The sequence below is a fragment of the Pristis pectinata genome, chromosome 12, assembly GCF_009764475.1.
Source record: "Pristis pectinata isolate sPriPec2 chromosome 12, sPriPec2.1.pri, whole genome shotgun sequence".
NCBI lineage: Eukaryota > Metazoa > Chordata > Chondrichthyes > Rhinopristiformes > Pristidae > Pristis > Pristis pectinata.
In genome coordinates, this window is record NC_067416.1 from 23440373 (window position 1) to 23461446 (window position 21074).

A 21074-nucleotide genomic window follows, 5' to 3' on the forward strand; every position below is an offset into this window, starting at 1 on the left:
TTAACTACAACTTTCCAATCCTCCTTGGCTACAGGAATGGTGCCAGAGGACTTGTAGGACTGCTAGTGTTGTACTGTTGTTTAAAAAGGGAGGAAGCAATTACAGGCATGTTGGTTTAACTTCTCCGATGGGCAAATTATTGATATCTATTTAAGGAGAGAGCATAAACCTTCATTTAAAATAGCACAGAATAACCTGGAGTAGTCAGCAGGTATTTATTAAGGGAGGAGCATATCTGACAAACTTCTGAGGACATTTTTGAGGAAATAATAAGGTAGGTCAATGAGGGCAATGTCTGATGTAATCTACGTGAATTTTAGCTAGGCTTTGATGAGGCCCCACATGGCAGACTGATTTAAAAAAAAATAAAGGTCCATGGAATACAAGACAAGGTGACAAATCATATCCAAAATTCACTCAGTTGCGGGAAGAAGAGTCCTGATTGATGGGTGCTGTTTTTTAGCTGGAGTGCTGTTACCAATAAGGATTCACAAGGCTCGTACTCAATCTGCTGCTTTTCATAATTTAGTCCCAAATATAGGAAGCATAATAAAGAAATTTGCAGATGATACAATAACTGGGCCATGTGGTTGGCAGTGAGAAGGATAGCTTTAGACCTCAGGATGTTATAGATGGACTGATTGTTTGGGCAATAGAGTGGCAAAACAAATATAATACAGAGAAGTGTGAGATAGAGAATCAGGGGCAATGCACCAATGCATGGGGTAAATGTCTGGATACAGAATGGTGTGGAGGAACAAAAGGACCTTGGAGTGTACATCTGTAGATTCTGGTGGTGATAAGTTAGAGCTGGGAGCTGAGTTATCAGTACACACTGATTTTGGCTAATAATTCCGTGCACCTGCAAGTAGGTAAGAAATAGAAGGTGGGCCAAGATTTTTTTTTAGTTTTGTTATTAAAACTTTGAGCTTCCTGGAGATTTCTTTATTAATTGCATTTATAATATTAGCTGATAATGCATACTAAACATTATTACATTAATGTTTATTAACCACTGCTTGCTCCTATGTCAATAAAATGTTTAATCTTTTCTCACACCTAAGAATAGCCATGTGAAACATAACAGAACATACCAATTTTCACCTACAATTTTTACTGTCTGAAGAATATTTCATTAACTCTGTCTTTGCCTGGGACCCCAATGCTAGTAGGTGGTGTCTTATCCACTGTACCCTCTGCCTATTATCCAAATTTTTGCAGTGTTTGTTTGGCAGGGAAATTTATTTCAATAAATATTCTTTTTTGAAAAAATAGTCCATATATCTTCCCATAGCGATTGATAAACCTAAAACCAAAATCAGAAATTAATGGAAGCATTTAGCAGGTCAGTGGGTATCTGTGGCGAGAGAAAGAGAGTTCAAGATAAATTTGTATTAATAATTTTATCTTTTTCTTAGATATGGTGACATGAGGAGACAAATTGGATTTGAGATTAGAGACATGTGGTATAACCTTGGTAAGTTGGTTGTTTGAATATGTACTGTTAATGTTCTTTGAAATGAAGAAAGAAGAATGTATGTTCTCTCTTAGCTCTTCCTTCTTGTCAGCCGTCCAGTTAACATAGTTCTTTAAAGTGAAGATTAATTTAATGTGGGCAAAATTAAAGAAGAAGGAAAGTTATGAATTAGCCCATTCTCAGGATATCCCAATGTGGTTTAAATCTAGTGAGGTATGTTTCAAAATTAGTGAATCATTTTGTAGACAAAAACAATAGCCAATATGTTATGGAAGTAAGGTTCTGAAAATAGCAGAGAAGTTAATGACTAAATAATTTGTTATGTGCCTGTGATGCTGCTGCAAGTAAGTTTGTAATTGCACCTGTGCATATGACAATGAGCTTGACTTTGACTTTGGTTGAGGAATAAATTTTGCAGTTCACTAGGAGAGCTCCCCAATTCTTTTTTGGAAAGGAACAAACCTAACAATATGGCATCCCACATTCTTGCACAAGCTTCTGACACAGAGCCAAGATTGCTCCTATTGGGATCAATGCAGCCAAACACCTTGGTCTAATTCCCCCTGTGGTGCTCCAAAAGGAGCATTGCATGGGAAATTACATAAATTTGATACACATCTGACAGGAAAATTGTGACAGAGACTGAAAAGGCGCAAGTTAAACTTCTGGAGAGTCGGAAAAGGACCTTGAAATGGCAGTTAGCACATTTCATTTCAGGGTCTTTCCTTACTGACATAAACAGAGCTACACAATGTAATTTCACTAATTTTCACAATACTTTTTGTAGTAAATAGATTTCTGATTTTGTGAGGGACTTGACTCAGCAAAGGAGTTCAGACATCAGCCTAAAGATTTGTCTGTAACTTGAGCATTCACCTAGAAGGCACTTAAAGGAAGGGTGCAAAAGGCAATCATTTTATTTCATATGCCCACACCATTCCATGGAGTGGTCTATACTTTCACCAAATGCTGTCCAAATCCTCAAATGAAACTGTTTCATCACTTTATTGTGGCATGTGCTCTTGTCAGCAACAGGGCAGCTTTATCTCACTGCCATAACTAAACATAAAGCAAATGCAACATTATAATGTGGGTGTTATAACCAGACTTTCATCTAATGATAAAAGCTTTTGACATTATATATTTCAACCTTGAATATCTTGAGTTGACTGAAGGATAAAGTAGAATGACCATCCCTCCTGCACAAGATTTTACTCTGTTGTGCTTACATTATTATTGTAATACAGTTCAAATGATATAAACATTCTTTGAAGTTGTTGGGAATGTAAATTAATATTTACATGTGGCCAGCCACTTTATTTCATAAATAAAACAAGTGCATAGATCTCACAGGTATGGAGGGGAATATTCCATATTTCTAACTTCCAAGCCAGATTTTCCTTGTAGATTATTTTGTGTCCTGTTTGAGCCAAGTTCCATTCATTCATCACCCCATTTACTTCCTGACCGAACAGTTTTAAAATTATGATACTTGGGTTTGTGTTTCCTTGCATTTATCTGTAATGCCCTCTAGTCCTAAAGAACTATGGAATATCTGTAGTTATCCTGATTTGGACCCCTTCAGCGTCCTTGGATTTAATTGTTCCACCATTGATGACTTTGTCTTCAGTTGCCAAGGCTGTAAGCTCTGGTATTCTTCAGAAAGACACTCTACAGCCCTTTCCTTCTGTAGACCAAGGCATTGATCGTGTGAACTAAGATGTATTTACTTGACTCAATGCTAAAACATCTTGGGATGTCTTTGCTAATTTAAAAGCACTGGAAAATGGAAGCTGCTGTTAATGAAAGATATTTTTAGTGGAAATATAAGTAAAATCTGATTTTGGTGGAGATTATTTATAAATATTTGTTGGACAAAAAGGCTTATTTCAGAAATGAATTATGGTGTATATATTTTGGAAAAGTATTTATTTTTAATATTACTCATTTATGTAACATTTTGTATGTCATACTCTGTGAGATCTTACTCCATTAAAAGAGGTTATTTAAATCTGTAATAATTATTTGCAATACTTGAACGAAAACTTAGTTTTTTGTGATATGTGATTTTTCTTATAATTGTGAATACTAATTGCTTGTTTTCATCTAATGGAAGTTAGGTTCAGAAATGTAAATGACAAAAACATGTCAATAGCTCTTTCTAGCAGTTGAAGCTGCTGTTAATGCAACCAAATTTGGCATGCAGTGCTCATTAGTTACTTTTCAAAAGCCATTGATTGAAGAAACTGCCAAAGGGCTTTCTTTTGATCTTTTGTGACATATTCCAGGTAACATTGAAATTAGTGAAAATTGTGAAGAACCTTCTGGTTTGAGTTTGCTTTTAAGTGTTATATAATGGCCAAGATTATGCGTTTGAAAAACAAGGGAAATATTAACCACTGTTTGCCCTTTATGTTAATATTCCAATCTAAAAAGCTAACTTAAAAACTCAGATAGCTTAGAAGAAATTAAAATACAGAATTTTAAAAAGGTCACTTGGGTCATCAAACTTCTTATAATGTCAAACCTGTACTGTTTTTCTTAATGATTCCCTCCACAATATTCCCAATATCCTAGTAGTCGTGAGGTGTGATCATACTGATGTGGATCTGACAGACCCAATAAGGAAGCAAGTCTGCCTCCCTGCAAGTCACTAGTGAATCAGATTGACTTTTACAACAATCCAGTAGCTTCATGATCATATTTATTAGGACTAACTTTTTATTTTAGGTTAATTTAATGACTTGAATTAAATTCCTATCTGCTGTGGTGGCATTGGAACTCCTGTTTCCAGAACAATAGTCCAACCTTGGTTATTGACCTAACCACTTAAGCAGCGTGCTATAATACCACCTTCATAGTAATTGAGAAGGAGATTATAATACTCATGCATACAGTAGCTGCAATTTCTTTATTGACCAAAGAGAAACTTACATTTAAGAGCAATTATTTCCTTCAAGGTCAACACAAAATCAAATTTATCCCAGAAATGGTGGGTCCAATCTTGGAGATGACCCTTATTCCAGAAACAGAACTGAGAAAAGCCACAATTGCAATATTTTTTGACATGATGCAATGTGAATTTCACTCAACAAGAAGTTTCCAGATGGTAAGTGAATTTAAGATTTTGTTGAAATTCTCAAGGCTATAACTTATGACATTACATATTTGTAATTAAGATTCAGAAATGCAAAGAACTGTGTTAGAAAATAAATTAAAATAATATTTACAGCAAGTCAATTTATTTGATAAAATTTAATGTTATTTTCAGAATTATATTGATTTTTCACCCTGATGCAGTGACATATTTATGAAGTGTGTGTAGTGTTCCAGTGAAGTCACGCAAGCATTTGAGTGGAATACAGATCCTCCTTATGCATTATGTTCTTCTGGCACAGATGTTTCTCTAGTTCTACATGGTGCATTCAGTGGTTTTAAAATATGAATTTTGTAATCAAGATAAAGAATAGATGAAGCAGATGGTGTTTCATCTTTCATTGTTGATAGATTTATTTTTCTCACAGGTGGTACTCAAATTAGATATTTCAAAAATGTAAATTCTAATAAAGCAACACATTCTGAATAAAATAGATAAAATAAAATAGATTAGATCTCTGTAACTTTTGAGTGATAGGAATACGTTGCTGTACAGCTGTAGAGATATTAATTAAGTGTTACAGAAAATAAATATGACACAGAAATTATATGTAAAGCTTGCAATGTATTACAGATGTCCTGTGGAGTTGCTAACGGTGCTTGTTTGCACTTATTGTGTTGGTACAAAATGTTTGTATTTTGTTGTATTATGCATGTATTTTGCTGATATTTATGTATCTGTATGTATTGCCACATTACTATAGGTTTACGTATGTTTGTTAAAGGAATATTTGTGTATGGTAATATTATGGTGAATATGTTTTTTGAATGTATTGAAATATATGCTTGTATTTGTGCCTCTTAATGATGTGCATGGCTGGATTTACAGACAAAAGTTTTGAATTTTTATCTATATGGAAGAATATTAAGACAAATGAGGCATTCAACAAAAATCAGAACTTTCACAATACCAGCTTCTGCAGTGCTATAGTGGGTAGATGACTGAACAGCAAGTATTATTCCTTCTTAAAAAATTCCTCAGGATTGAGGATGACATACTTTCATTCCAAGTTTTGGGGTAGCTAATGAGGGCACTGTGGGAACCACAGATGGGGTGGGGAGTGGGCACTAGGGTTATTAGGTGGGTAGTTTGTGAGGTGGTCATCCCCTTCTACTGCTCATATAGTGCCTTGTGTGCACCCACTGTATGACCCTGAAGTTGTCAATATCAGTCCGAATGCTCCTTCTTCAGTTGGAACATTCATAGGTCAGAGATTCCCAGGAGTCTGTTAGGATGTAACATTTCTTCTAAGGAGGCTTTGAGCACACCCTTGAATCTTTTGTTCTGTCTACCTGATGATCTCTTCCCATGACAAAGCTCAGAATAGAGTGTCTGCTTCAGGAATCTAGTGTCCAGCATGCAAACAGTGTGTTCTGTCCATCATGGCCAATTGAGTGTATCAAGGGTTTTAACTCAGGGGGCATGGGCCTGGTAGAGAACACTGGCATTGATTTGTTTGTTCTTCTTAGTAAATTTGGAAAATTTTGCAGCAATAGTATTAGTGGTATTTTTTCAGTACCTGCTGCAGGTAGTCCAGGTCTTAGAAGCATATAGTAGGGCAGAAATCATTGCTGCCCAGTAGACTATGAGTTCTGTGCCAGGTCTAAGGCCTTGATATTCAAATACCCTTTACCTTAAGTAACCAAAGACTGTGCTGGCATTTTGAATGTGGAGGTTAATTTCATCAGCAATGTCTGCCTGTGTGGAGAGGTGGCTCCCAAGGTATGGGAAGCAGTCAGCATTTTCCTAGATCTTGTTCTGAAACTTTATTATTGGAGGTGTTACATGTTAGGCATTAGCAATGCCACAAAACACTGCTATATCATGATAATTGGAGAAAGGTACAAGATGTCTATTTTAATAACATATGGTTTCTTTCCCAAACCCAGCAAAATATTTTCCATGATGATTGCCAACATAAAGTTATAAAAAGAGCTGCAAACCTCAAGGATTTTTTTTTTGTTCAATTCTATATTAATTGTACTTTAGTTCAGTTATATACCAGTTGTAACTTTGCACAAGACCCAGTAGCCTACAGAAGGAAAATTGGCTCCAGAATAAAATTTGCAAAATTATTAACTCAAGGCAGGTAAGAATTAATGAGCTTTGGGAAGACAAATGTGGAAAATCAATACACCATAAATAGCACAAATGCAGATGAGCAGAGAAGCCTTGGCATTCATATACATAAATTGTTAAATATGGCACAGCAATATGTTAAGGTGATTTAAAAAAAAAGGATATGAGTTACTCCTGTTTATAGATATGGGTTGTAAAAAGAAAAGTAATCATGCTAGCATATTATAAATCAGTGGTACGACCTCAGCCAAGGTATTGTGGGCAATTTTAGGCATCATACTTCAGATGTAAACCTTTTAAAAAGCATGTAGAAAAGGTTTAGGAGGATTTTACCACTGATGAAGTAATTCATTTTGGACAAGAGGCTAAAAGTGTACGAATCTGTTCTTGGAACAGATAACGTTAAGAGATGACCTAAACAAAAACTTTCAAGATGACAGTAAGTTTTGATAGTATAGAAAGATATTCATTCTAGTGAGTAGTTAATATTCAGAAATAATAAATGTAAAGTCATTGGCAATAGATTAGGTAGAGAATGAAAGATTGTTTACTAAATATTGATTCAGAGATTTAGTGCATCACTAAAAAGGCCAGTATTTATTATCTATTCTAAAATGCTCATTGAGAAGCATGTGATGAGCTGCTGACTTGATTCACTGCTGTCCTTCTAGTGAACCTACTCCCACAGCATTGTTGGGTGGAGAGCTCCAGGATTTGTATTTAGCAATGATGAAGGGACAGTGACATGTTTCAAGTCAGGAATATGTGTGTGCATGAAGGGAACCTGCCAATGGTGGTGTTCGCGTCACTTGTTGCCCTTATACTTAACAGTGGTAGGTTTGGGAAGAGCTGTCAAAGTAACTTTGACCGATGTGGTAGTACTGGAGAGGATGCAGATAAGATTCATCAGGATGTTGCTTTGGATAGAGAGTTTCAACTTGGAGGAGAGACTGATGAGGCTAGGTATGTTGTCCCTCAGCTGAGAAGGTTAAAAGGGGGCATGATTGAGGAATATGATATTATGTGGGATATAGATAGGATAGACTGCAAGAAACTTTCCTCCATATCAAAGGTAGTTAAACCTAGAGGATATAGGATTAGGGTAAGGAATAAGAGATTTAGAGTAGATCTAAGGCGACCATTTTCACCCAGAGAATGTGAGTACCTGCACGGTAGTGTAGCGCTATTACAGCGCCAGAGACCCGGGTTCAATTCCGGCCACTGTCTGTAAGGAGTTTGTACGTTCTCCCCATGAATGCATGGGTTTCCTCTGGGTGCTCTGGTTTCCTCCCATATTCTAAAGACATACGGGTTAGGAGTTGCGGGTGTGCTATGTGGGCACAGAAAGCGTGGCGACACTTGCAGGCTGCCCCCAGAACTTTCTACGCAAGGATGCATTACACTGTGTGTTTTGATGTACACGTGACTAATAAAGAAATCTTATCTGAGAGAGTGGCGGAAGCAGAGTTGCTGATCACATTTAAGAAGTGTCCAGACAGGCACTTGAATCAACTTGGCATAGAAGGCTACAGGCCAAGTGCTGCATGATGGGATTAATACAGATGGGTCCCACTGGCCAGCATTGATTGGTGGGCGAAATGGCCTATTTCCAGGCCGTATGATTCTGTGACTTCATAATTTTGGTGTGTAACCGTGGTCCATTTTGTCGCTTAGTAATATTGTCCATAATCAATTCAGCCAACTAAGCAGAGAGATTTATCTTATAATGACACAGAAGGAGACCATTCAACCTATTGGGTCTATGATGACTTCCGGGGAATATCCCATTAAACTCATTCCCTTTCTTATTTTCCCATATCACTGGAACTTATTCTCCCTCGGACATACCCACTAATGCCCTTTTGATTCTTTTAGCCTTTTAGACATGCCTCAATATTATTTAAGCCACTGAAAACACTTCATATTTTTATTTTCATCTATGGAAAACTATGATGAAAGGCTTTGGTGTGCTTTACACATTCATAGTAATAAGAAAAGATCATATTCATTTCTAATTTACCCAGCAGAGTATCATGTATACACTAATATAATTTGTGTAAAATATTTGAAGCAACTTTTCACATTTGATGGCTACAAAGCATCAAAGAGCTTTATTTACCTCTACAGCACCACAGCCAAGATTCTAATCTATGTCTCTATCATTTTGGTTCTTCTACTACTGTGTTGCTTGATTTGCTCATTGGTGGTCTCCACAGCCTAAATACTTTCAGAATGCTACAGCTTGTATCTTCATCCACATACAGTCCTACACTTATGCTGCCCTATTATACTTGCCAAACTGTCTTAGTGCATATTGATTTTATCATCCCTATGCTCATTTCCAAATCTAACCTGCTCTCTTTGTTGCTTATCATAGGCCCCTGCATCAGCCTTCTACTACTACAGTTCCATTTCTGTTTAGTCTTTCAAATTATCTACTTCACCAGGAGTGTTTTTTTTTTGGCCATCATTGCTACTTCCGCACTGAAACTTCTGCTTCACATTTTCCTTACTGTTTTCAAATGTCTCCTTTGACTTCCTCATCCCCCCAAGTATTTACATTTTGTGTAAAATATAAATATTTGAAACAACACTTAGTGTTTGATGCCTGTAATATATCAGTACTTCTCCACTACTATAGCCAACAGATAATTAAGTTCTTGTTGACATTGTAACTTTCAAATAGGTTATAAATTTCTTCACAACGGATATCTTTTCATAAATGTTCCTCCTGGTTTTTGAATTCTTAAGGAGTTAGATTGGTTTTGCTTTCACTCAGGAGTCTCCCTGTTATACAGCTGCACCAGCTTTTGATTTTTTTTTGAAATGCTTTAGCTGAAGTATAGCTTCTATGTATAATTATAAAAAATGTAGCGGTCAAACAAAAGGTCAGGTCCTGGAGCTGCAGAGCCATCTACAATAATTTCAGGGTCAGCTTTATCATACATGAGAACTAGGAGTGATGAGGAGGATCTGGTGCAGAGCGATTAGGATGGAGGGAAAGGTCCGTTCAGGAAATCAGTGAGGATGAGAGAATGAGGAGTTGGCAGTCAAGAGATGAGATGTTGTTGTAACTAAGGAGAGTTGGGGCGGTGGTTGGGGAAGAGCTGTGGATAAGTGATTGGTCCCAAATGACAGAAGATAGGTAATGAGAATTGCATTAGTGGGGTCCCAATCCACTAAACCTTAATTATTCCAGGATAGGCCAAAAATGATGACACCTCAGAACCACATGATCTAATTTCCCTGCTGATACTCCAAAGGACTCTTGCACATTAGGAGATAATCAGTCAAAGTTGCTTAATGGTGCAAAATGGCCTGCAAGTTCACCTCAGGGAACATCCTTTTGTGGAGCACTGCAGTAAATAATATTCAAATTGCTTGGCAAAAGTTCTTTATAAGGCAGGTATTTTAAAACAACAGAATGCCATATTTTATTTACGATCCTTAAAAATCAAAATCAAAAAGTAATTGCTTTCATATCAATATTATCTCTAAGAGAGGGCAGGCATTTAGAAAATGTGAAGTGAAGGTCACAAATTTACACAAGATGCTGATTAGCATACTGTTCAAGCCACAGAAGTTGGATATAGTTTTAACAGTCATTCACACCTGCACTAGTTTTTTTTTAATTGCTTGTTCCTTTTCACTTGCCTCTATCACAGGCAAATGTGAAAATTAACAAGGGTCTGTTTGAGACAGTTTATTCAATGTTGTTTTCAATATTCAAACATTAATCTGTTGTGATGCTGTCAGGAATTTGGAACGCATTGGGCCAAATTTCTCCTGGATGTGATTGGTGAGGCGATGGAGTTAAAATAATGATTCTTCCAAAGTACCAGCTACTCTGGTTGTGGAAATACATATTTCTTCTTCAGCTGTTTATTTTCAAAACGTTGGCTTACTGAAATCTGAATGTTTTCAAAATTGTTAACCACGGAAAAATTAATTTATATTATCTACATGTGTTCATACAGATTAAGCAAGATTTTGTTTTAGCAAGGAGAGTAATAGATTCTTAAATTTGTTTGCAAAAGCTTATAGTCTTACAGATTTACTGCGTTCTGCCAGTGTCCACAATTGCACAACAATTGACAATGAATGAATCATTTTGAATTTATTCCACTTAAGGTCAATGAAGTAAGGTAGAAGTGAACATTTATTGTACACATCTATTCAAAGTATATAAAATATTGAAATATCCAGCAATAATTGAATTATATACATTGAACTAAAAACATTTGTTTCATTATAGTTTGAAAATGAGATCATCACCAAGCTAGATCATGAAGTAGAAGGAGGCAGAGGGGATGAGCAGTATAAAGTGCTGTTTGAGAAGATGTAAGTTTCAATTGAAAATAATAACAGTATATTTAGATTTTGTAACAATGAAAGTTTGTGAATATTGGGAATATTTGTGAAATGGACATTGTATTACTTTAAATTTGATCTTAATTATTTTTCTATATGCCTAAAATGAAATATGCTATTTACTATTTTATTCAGCCTTCTGGAACACTGTCGAAAGCACAAGTATCTTGCTAAGAGTGGAGAAAATTTTGTCATGCTAGTTGTCAGGCTTATGGAGAGGCTTTTGGATTACAGAACAATCATGCACGATGAAAACAAAGAAAACCGAATGAGCTGTACAGTTAATGTATTGGTAAGGGCTTTTGTGATTTTATTTTTTATGATTTTTGCCATCTTTAGAAATGTATAGTTCACTTATTGCATGAATATTTATTTAGTGGCCAAATTATTGCTGTGTGACATCACAAAGTAAAAGCCCAAGAGTGCATATGGGACACCAGTGATGATCTAAATTTCTTTCTGGAAAATAAAGGCTGATGCAGAAAATGTGCACATTGAACATTCAGCATTTGATACTCTTCAGTGTAATTTCATTGATTGCTTTGCTTCCATTGGGAATAAGTGTTTCAAGTTAATAGTACAGAAGTCCTATCTCCAGCCCAAGGTTGTTTCAATTGCAGATACTTTTGAAATTGTTGAATTTACTCAGTACATTGCACTGAATAGCTATTCCCATAGTAATAATGATCTGACAATCCATTAAAGCCACCTCAACTTAAACTCAGATTAAATTTGTCCTATTCCCGAGAACAGTGTGCATTTCATCCTTTATAATAAAAGTGATTCAAAGGACTTGAGCAAAACATAATCCCAAAATGAAGTTTTTTAGAAAATATATAAATTTTATCACATCAAAAAAAATTGTTGGTCTGTTTCATACATGAAGTTTGTTATCTATTGTGGTAAGGTTTTCAGTGGTTCTATTATGGCAACGATTACAATGAGATTCATTTGCTTAGGATAAAATGCTGATCAGTATGAAATGAAGTTCAAGGAAAATTACAAAAGACTTCCGAAAGCATAAGATGGATATACCTAGAAATAAAAAAACCTTGAGTTTATAGCTGCCTATGAAGAATTACACTTTTGAATTATCATTTTCCAAGTTGATAAAGCAGTAAGTGCGTATACTTTAGAAATACTAGAGGTGGACCATAACTGGTTGGCAATTTGAGTTTTGAATGTGTCATTGATATTGAATAATAGAGCTGATAAATTAAGTATATGTAATCTCACTGAATTCTTTCATCCATCATCTGGATTACATATTCTTTGGCTAGCAAAATCCCCAGTTGACCTCAAGTTTAAAATAGCTAATTGAACTACCATTTACTGCTTTGGTGGAAATGTATCCTTTACTACTGCATTAAGAAATATTCCATATTTTTCTCCCGAATAACTTGTTAAGGTGATCTCACCAGTCTCTTCCAGTGCATCAAATTGATTTTTCGAACATTGGATGATTACTGTTCATTGTCATTAGCAAGAGATGGGCCTATCAGAGACATTTTGTGCTCCAAAAGTTGCCCATCACTTTAGACACTGTTTTCAGTTTTATCGTTATATCCAAAACAATTATTTCATTTTTAATCATTGGAAAGAGCTAATTATGCTGCCTCTCTTATCGTGTGAAATTCCACTGGCAATTGGACGCTGGTAATTAATGTTTGTCTTTGAGTATGCATTCCCAGACCTTTTGTCTATTCCCTGTCAACGTAAATGCACAGAGGAAGTTTAGCCACAGCTGTCTGTTCCCGTCTTTATTAAAACGCTTTACCTGAGTTATAAGCATATTGGTGATTCACTGTAGGATACAGTTGCATTTGTGAAAATCCAGTTTGGCACCAATACACTCAACCAGCTTCAAGGACTAATTATCAAATATATTCCCCAAACTTTTGATTGTGGAATGACATTCTTGCTATGTTGCAGCCACAAAGAGGGCCCGCAAAGATAGTTTCTGATAGGAATCCATCTGATAATTCAGTTGCTCTTAAGGGAGCATTGCAACTTGTAATTAGAAATTGAAATGTATATGCATTCAATGTCTCCATCAAACTGGTTGGAGCCGTGATGGATTGCCATTATAGCTCTTTAATTCCTACTAGTTCAGTAGAATGGGAACTCCTGTGGTGTTGTGAATGACAGTTTTGAAATTGACCTCAATTCGAGGGGTTGGTTAAATTTAGAAACAGGTAGAAATCATGTTATATTTCTGCCAGTGGAACAAAGATTGAGGAATTTATAAGCTATTTTTTTTTAAGTACCTTTTTCTTCTATTTGAAAAACCTGTGTGTGTTAGAAAACCGGTTAAAAAAAACCTTTGATCTGCATTTCAGAACTTTTACAAAGAAATTGAAAGAGAAGAAATGTACATCAGGTATGCAAAACATTTTCACAGCGCAATTAAATTCGAAGTTCTGAGTTGCCAAAAAAAGATTCCTTTCCAATATATGAATAAGAATTAGTCAGTACCCGAATGTTGACCTGTGTTGGGCCTTCCAGTTAACATTGAACAGGCAAATTGCCATTGCCAATCAGGCTTAATTTATATCGGGACTCAGACCTCTAGAACAAAGATGTGAAGCCATTTATTTATTGACATCGCACCTATTGGGCAAAGTAACATTTTTAGCCTTTGATTTGTGTACTTTAATCAGTCACCTCAGTAGTGATCCTAGGTGAACTCTTGTCAATTACGGAACAAGAGCACAGATGGAAAAGCCAGAGGCCAATAAGAGCCTAATTAGAAACAAAAGATCTATGCTATAAGATTTTGAGGAAATAAAATCATAGATACACTACCTTTAATATTCTTTTCAGGAAGTCCAAATGTTCTTTATGCCCAGTGAAGTACTTTCGAAGTGCAGGAGACATTATCTGAAAGATGGTCCCTCACTAGTACTCCCATGCAGCACACTATAGGAATACCAGTATGGTCCAGATTTTTGTGCTCAAATTTCTGAAATGAGACTTGAACCTAGACCATTCTGATTCAGGCAGAAGTGCTACCAACAGAGCTGTAGCTGACACCAATATGCATAAATTGCACAGAAATATTTAATGAGAAACTGGGTCTTACACCCTAATTGTGCATTGGTGACAATGTAGATCCATTATTTGCCAGTGAGGTATGTTAAGCAAATGTTACTAATTCTCCATAGCATAATGTTTCTATTTTCTGAACTATCCAACTACATTTACCCCTACCCCTCCACCCCACCAAACCCTTAATTCCAGTTTCCTCCTACTGACCTCCGCTGAAGACTTTGACTCCTTGATGGAATGGCTGATCGGATTGTAATCTCAAATCCATGTTCCTGTCTATCCACATTAACCTTTTGCCCCTTTACCTATCAAGTATCAATCTACCTCTGTGTTAAAAACATTCAAAGATTACCTCCATCGCCTTTTGACGAAAAGAGTTCCAGGGACTCGTGACCCTCTGAGAGAAAAAGTTTGGTCTCATTTCTGTCTCAAATGGACCATGCTTTATTTTTAAACAGTGACACCTAGTTGTAGATCCTCCCATAAGTGGAAACATCCCCTTCACATGCACTCTGTCAAAACCAATCGGGATCTCATATGTTTCAATCAAATCCCCTGTCATTCTTCTAAACTCCAGCAGATACAAGCCTAGCCTGTCCAACCTGTACTGTCCAGGTACTTGTCTAGTATATCATCTCTGAATTGCTTACAATACATTAACATCCTTAATTTTTAAAAAATCAGTACTCTAGATGTGGTCTTGCCAAAATCCTGTATAGCTGAAGCATAACGTTCCTACCTTTGTACTTAGCAACAAATGTTGACGTTCTGTTAGTTTTCCCAAGTAATTGTAGTACTTGAATATTAGACTTTTGCGAATCATGCACTTAAGACATGCAGATCCCTCTGTAATTCAACGCTCTGCAGTTTCTCATCATTTAGATAATATGATTTCTAAGTTTTTTCCTTCTAAAATGGACAATTTCACATATTCCCATATTTTACTCCATTTGCAAAATTTGCCCATTCACGGATTCTATCTGTGTGCCTTTGTAACCTCCTTATGTCCTCTTCACAACTTACTTTTCTATCTATCATTGGCAAATTTAGCAACCATACATTTGATTCTTTCATCCAAATCATTTATATAAATTGTACAGTATTGAGGCTCTAGCACTGATACTTGTGGAACATCACTGGAACCAGGAAACCCTCATTTATACCTCCTTTCTGTTTCCTGTTAGCCTGGCAATCTTCTGTTGATAACAATATATTACCTCCCACAGCATGAACTATTATTCTCACAATAACCTTTGATGCAACACCTTATCAAATGCCTTCTTCAAATCCAAGTATTGTACATCCACTTGGTCCCCTTTATCCATAGCTTCTTCAAGAAACTCCAATAAATGGATTAAACATGATTTCCTTTTTACCAAACCACGTAGAATTTGCCAGATTATCTCCATTTTTTCCAAAGTGCCCTGCTATAACATCTTTAATAATAGCTTCTTAAACATATTCCCATTGATAGATAGACTGGCCTCGCTCCCTTTTTGACACCTTGAATAATAAATCTTGATCCTGTTCTTACCTGAAGTTACTTCAAATATATTTGCAGCAGAAGCTTGACACTGAGAAATTCCAAAGCCAGAGTTACTAAGGCTAATTAAACTGTTCATCCGAGAATACAAATAAATATTGCTTTAAGAATAGACTTTGTATTTGATATATTAGGACTTTATTCAGGGTATTGTATATGAACACGTGCTGGATATATCTTCAAAACTGAAAATATTGCTTTCTCAGGTATCTGTACAAGCTGTGTGACCTGCACAAAGAGTGTGATAACTACACTGAAGCTGCCTACACATTGCTACTTAATGCAAAGCTCCTTAAGGTAATATTTTAATTCATGGCATCAAATTATTGTCTAAGCTTTTGAAAACTATTATTATGATGATGGTATCAGTAAAAATGAAAGAAGCATAATAAAGCAGGTAATGGGTTTAGTCTGTGAACCTTCTATTTGGCTTTGCTTATTGTAGTTAAGAAAGTAACCTTGCATTCCAAATGCCAACTTTACTTCGAAGATTTGAAAGCATCAATCAGCTTATATGTTGCAAGTTATTATTATATCAGCACTTTTTTAAAAAAATGCTTCACAAGGAGCCAGAAGAAGCCTGTCATTTTCTTCATGAAATTGTGGTTTAAAAGCCTGTCATAATGCTATATCTTGTGTTTGTGGACAAATGAAAAATTCCATCACTTTTCTAATTTTAAATCTTTTTCTTCTCACATGACAACATTGCTTTCTTCCGAGTTACTGCCTCATGAGTTGCTGGCAGTTAGTTAGAAGTTTTGCCACCGGAATTCTCAGTTCAGATCAGGAACTGAGTCATGGAAAATCTGTCAGTTCTACTGAAATCAGTGCTGGCCCAGCATCAGCTCTAATTGCTGTTACTGTTCCTCTCATTAGCTGTCTCACTTCAGTTTCACAGCGCTATACTAGTTAATGTTATTTTTCTCAATATGGTTGTTGGATGGAAGTAGGGATATATTTTGCTTCCTTATTAATGTGGCTGATGCTGAGGGAATAGAATGCTTTTTCATTCCAAGTAAATGGTGTGAATACAAAAGTGTTCCCGGCCAAGATACACCACAAGCCACATCCTTCAAACCTGCCTTTTAAGATTGCCATTTTAATGCTACTGAGTGGCCATGTACCTTCTTACAAGTAAATTGAGACTGTGTTTTATGAAACCTATTTCGCTCTTCTGCATAATTACCATTTACAAACTTTTTCCCCAGCTTGTTGTTGCAAACAGTCTCTCTGTGAACATTTCTGTCAATTGGACTAACTGTTGATTTCTCCTTATCTCTTTGTTATTCCAGCATCATCCCACTTAAGTTGCCCTCCTTTATTAGCTGGTTGCAACCATTCCGACATTTCTCCTACCATGGTTTTGTTCATTTTTTCTGATTAAGTCAAGACATCAACAACTTCCCCTGAGGAATGCAGATCTCTCTCTCTTTTCTCACCAATGCTGCTCATCTTCTGATATCTAGATTTCTACTCCCAGAGTGATCCTGAGCAAATTATTCCTCTTCAGATCCTGCTGCCTACCACCTTAAGTTTTACCCAAGTGACGCTGTCTTTCCATGTATCTGATTTTCTCACCTTTTAAATTCAGCTGACAGTGCTTTGTATCATGTTGAAAATTGTTAATTTCTTGGCAAACAAGTTTCTCACTCTCCAAATCTTGTAGTTACTGAATCTTAGTACCCTAGTCCCAACAAAAACTTACAGTTAATGGTGACTCCTTCCACTTCAGCAAAGTCTTCCAACCTAGCCAATCTACCATGTGTTTCACTCAAACTGCTCTGACATTGCTTTCACTATACAGAGGGCTTCTACTTCTTGTGCACCTAATCACCATTTACTAAATATAACTATGTATTTCCCCACATTGCACACTCCAAATTGTCATCATCTATTACTCTCCAAGTCTCATGGAAACCAACTCTCTGTGCTGTATATTCTGTGAATAGACACTGGTTTAAGATGAGAAGGTGTACAAAATGAACCATTGGTTGCCATAGTTATCTGTTTCCACTGTCATCTGAGACATTGACATTGTTGTAATGTTTGGTGGGTCTCCTGATCTTATGGATACAGCATGTCACTCCTCTCTAGGTTCTGCACCTGGGTTTCGAGTGCAGTGCTATAAAACCTACTGTCTCCCATGTTAATACAAGTTTTAACTGTGCCCTAAGTAACAATAGCTGTACACAGCAATTATATAACTTAGCTCACTGCGCAGATTCATAGGGTTATACAGCACTGAAATAGGCTCAACTCATCCATGCTAACCAAAATGCAGATCTAAGCTAATCCCATTTTCTTGTGTTTGGCCCACCTCACTCAAAATCTCTCCTATCTATATACTTGTACAAATGTTTTTTTTTAGACATTCTCATTGTACCTGCTTCTACCACCTCGTCTGGCAGCTCGTTTCATATACCCATCATCCTCCGTGTTGAAAACCTGGCCCCTCAGATCCTCTTTAAATCTTTTCTCTCTCACCTTAACCCTCTGCCTGCTAGTTTTAGACTCCCCTAACTTGGGAAAAAGGCTATGAGTATCTTACCCTATCTATGCCCCTCATTTTATAAACCTCCAGAAGGTCACCCCTCAGCCTCTTTCATCCAGGGAAAACAGTCTCAGCCGATACAATCTATCCTTATAATTTAAGCCCTCCAGTACCGGCAACATCCTTGTGAATCTTTTCCGCACCCTCTCTAGCCTAATCACATCCTTCCTATTGAATGGCAACCAGCACTGCACACAATACTCCAAGTATGGTCTAGCCACAGTTTTGTACAACTGTGACACAATGTTCCAACTCCAGTACTCAATGCCAGGGCCAATGAAGGTAAGCATACTATACACCTTCTTTACCACTTTGTCTACCTCTTGCCACTTTCAGGGAACCGTGTACTTGTATCCTTAGGTCTCTGTGTTGAGCAGCACTCCCCTACCATTCACTGTGTATGTCCTGGCCTGGTTTAACTTCCCAAAATGCATCACTCTGCACTTGTCTCAATTAAATTCCATCTGCCCTTCCTTTGCCCATTTTCCCAGTTGATTGTTATCCTGTTGTAACCTTCACTGTCTACTACTAATTTTGGTAGAAACCTTACCAATCATGCCACCTTCATTCTCATCCAAAACGTTACACCACTGGTCACAGGCCTCCAATCTGGAAAACAACCCTCCAGTACCACCCTATGAATCCTACCACCAAGCCAATTGTGTATTCAGTTGGCCAGCTCACTCTAGATCCCATGTATTCTAACCTTCTGGACCAGTCTACCATGCGGGACCTTGTCAAAGGCCTTACTAAAGTCCATGTACACGACACTTACCACCCTGCCTTCGTCATTTCTTCAAAAAAAAATCAAATTCATGAGACATTTCTCACACACAAAGCAATGCTGACTATCCCTAATCAGTCCTTGCCTTTCCAAATGCAAATAAATCCTGTCTCTCACAATTCCTTTCAGTCACGTTCCCACCATAGATGTAAGGCTCACTGGCCTGCAGTTTGCTGGCTTGTCCTTGCAGCCCATGTTATGTAAAGGCACAACATAACATAAAGGCCATCCTCCAGTCTTCTGGTACCTCACCGGTGGCTAACGGATATACAAAAATCTGTCAGGGCCCCAGCAATTTCTTCCCTTGCTTCCCACAACATACTTGAGTACACCCGGTCAGGCCCCAGGGATTTATCCACCTTTGTGCACTTCATGACTGCCAGTAACTCCTCTTTCATAATGTCAATATGTTTCAGGGTATCACTGTTCTGTTCCCCAAGCTCACCAGTTTCCATGTCCTTCTTCATGGTAAATACAGACGAGAAGTACTCATTTTGACCTCGCTCATCTCCCATGGCTCCACACATAGATTACCACACTGATTCTTAAGGGGACTTACTCTCTCCTAGTTACCCTTTTAGACCATAAGACATAGGAGCAGAATTAGGCCATTTGGCCCTTCGAGTCTGCTCTGCCATCCAATCATGGCTGATTTATTTTTCCCTCTTAACCCCATTCTCCTGGCTTCTCCCTGTAATTTTTGATGCTGTTACTAATCAAGAACCTATCAACCTCTGCTTTAAATACACCCAATGAATTGGCTTCCACAGCCGTCTGTGGTAATGAATTCCATAGATTTACCACCCTCTGGCTAAAGAAATTCTTCCTCATCTTTGTTCTAAAGGGACATCCTTCTATTCTGAGGCTGTGCCCTCTTGTCCTAGACTCTCCCACAACTGGAAACATCCTCTCCACATCCACTCTATCCAGGGCTTTCAATATTCATTGGGTTTCAATGAGATCCCCCCTCATCCTTCTAAACTCCAGCAAGTACAGACCCAGAGCCATCAAACGCTCCTCGTGTGTTAACCCTTTCATCGCCAGGATCATTCTTGTAAACCTCCTCTGGACCCTCTCCAATGCCAGCACATCCTTCCCTAGATATGGGGCCCAAAACTGGTCACAGTATTCCAAATGTGGTCTGACCAACGCCTTATAAAGCCTCAGCATTACATCCTTGCTTTTATATTCTTGTCCTCTTGAAATGAATGCTAACATTACATTTGCCTTCCTTACTATCGACTCAACCTGCAAGTTAATCTTTAGGGGATCCTGCACTAAGACTTCCAAGTCCCCTTGCACCTCCGATTTCTGAATTTGCTCCCCATTCAGAAAATAGTCTACGCCTTTATTCCTTCTACCAAAGTGCATGACCGTACACTTCCCTATGCTGTATTCCATCTGCCACTTCTTTGCCCATTCTCCCAATCTGTCCAAGTCCTTCTGTAGACTCCCTGCTTCTTCAACACTACCTGCCCCTCCACCTATCTTTGTATCATCTGCAAACTTGGCCACAAAGCCCTCAATTCCGTCATCCATGTCACTAACATATGACGTGAAAAGTAGTGGACCCAGTACCAACCCCTGCAGAACACCACTAGTCTCTGGCAGCCAACCAGTAAAGGCCCCCTTTATTCATACTCTTTGCCTTCTGCCAGTCGACCAATCTTCTAGCCATGCTAGTACCTTTCCTGTAATACCATGGGCTCCTGTCTTGTTTTAGCAGCCTCGTGCAGCACCTTGTCAAAAGCCTTCTGAAAGTCCAAGTAAATAACATCCACTGACTCTCCTTTTTCTATCCTGCCTGTTACTTCCTCAAAGAATTCCAACAGATTTGTCAGGCAGGACCTCTCCTTAAGGAAACCTTGCTGGGTTCGGCTTATTTTATCATGATCTTCCAAGAACCCTGCAACCTTATCCTTAATAATGGACTGTTAATATCTTACCCACCACTGAAGTCAGGCTAACTGGCTTATAATTTCCTGCCTTTTGCCTCCCCGCACCACCTCCACACCACCCCCCCCCCAGAGAGTGGAGTGACATTTGTGATTTTCCAGTCCTCTG

The 21074-nt window shown here is 37.6% G+C and overlaps 1 protein-coding gene across 1 annotated transcript in view; it reads left to right on the forward strand.

The window, feature by feature from the left end:
• The window catches only part of dock1 (dedicator of cytokinesis 1), a 432222-nt gene that overhangs the window by 323489 nt on the left and 87659 nt on the right, over window positions 1-21074 (forward strand). Inside the window, exons 32-37 of the mRNA XM_052026984.1 lie at window positions 1419-1477; window positions 4438-4586; window positions 10969-11054; window positions 11220-11376; window positions 13424-13464; window positions 15882-15972. Coding sequence (XP_051882944.1) covers window positions 1419-1477; window positions 4438-4586; window positions 10969-11054; window positions 11220-11376; window positions 13424-13464; window positions 15882-15972 — 583 coding nt within the window. The remainder of the gene's footprint in view (window positions 1-1418; window positions 1478-4437; window positions 4587-10968; window positions 11055-11219; window positions 11377-13423; window positions 13465-15881; window positions 15973-21074) is intronic.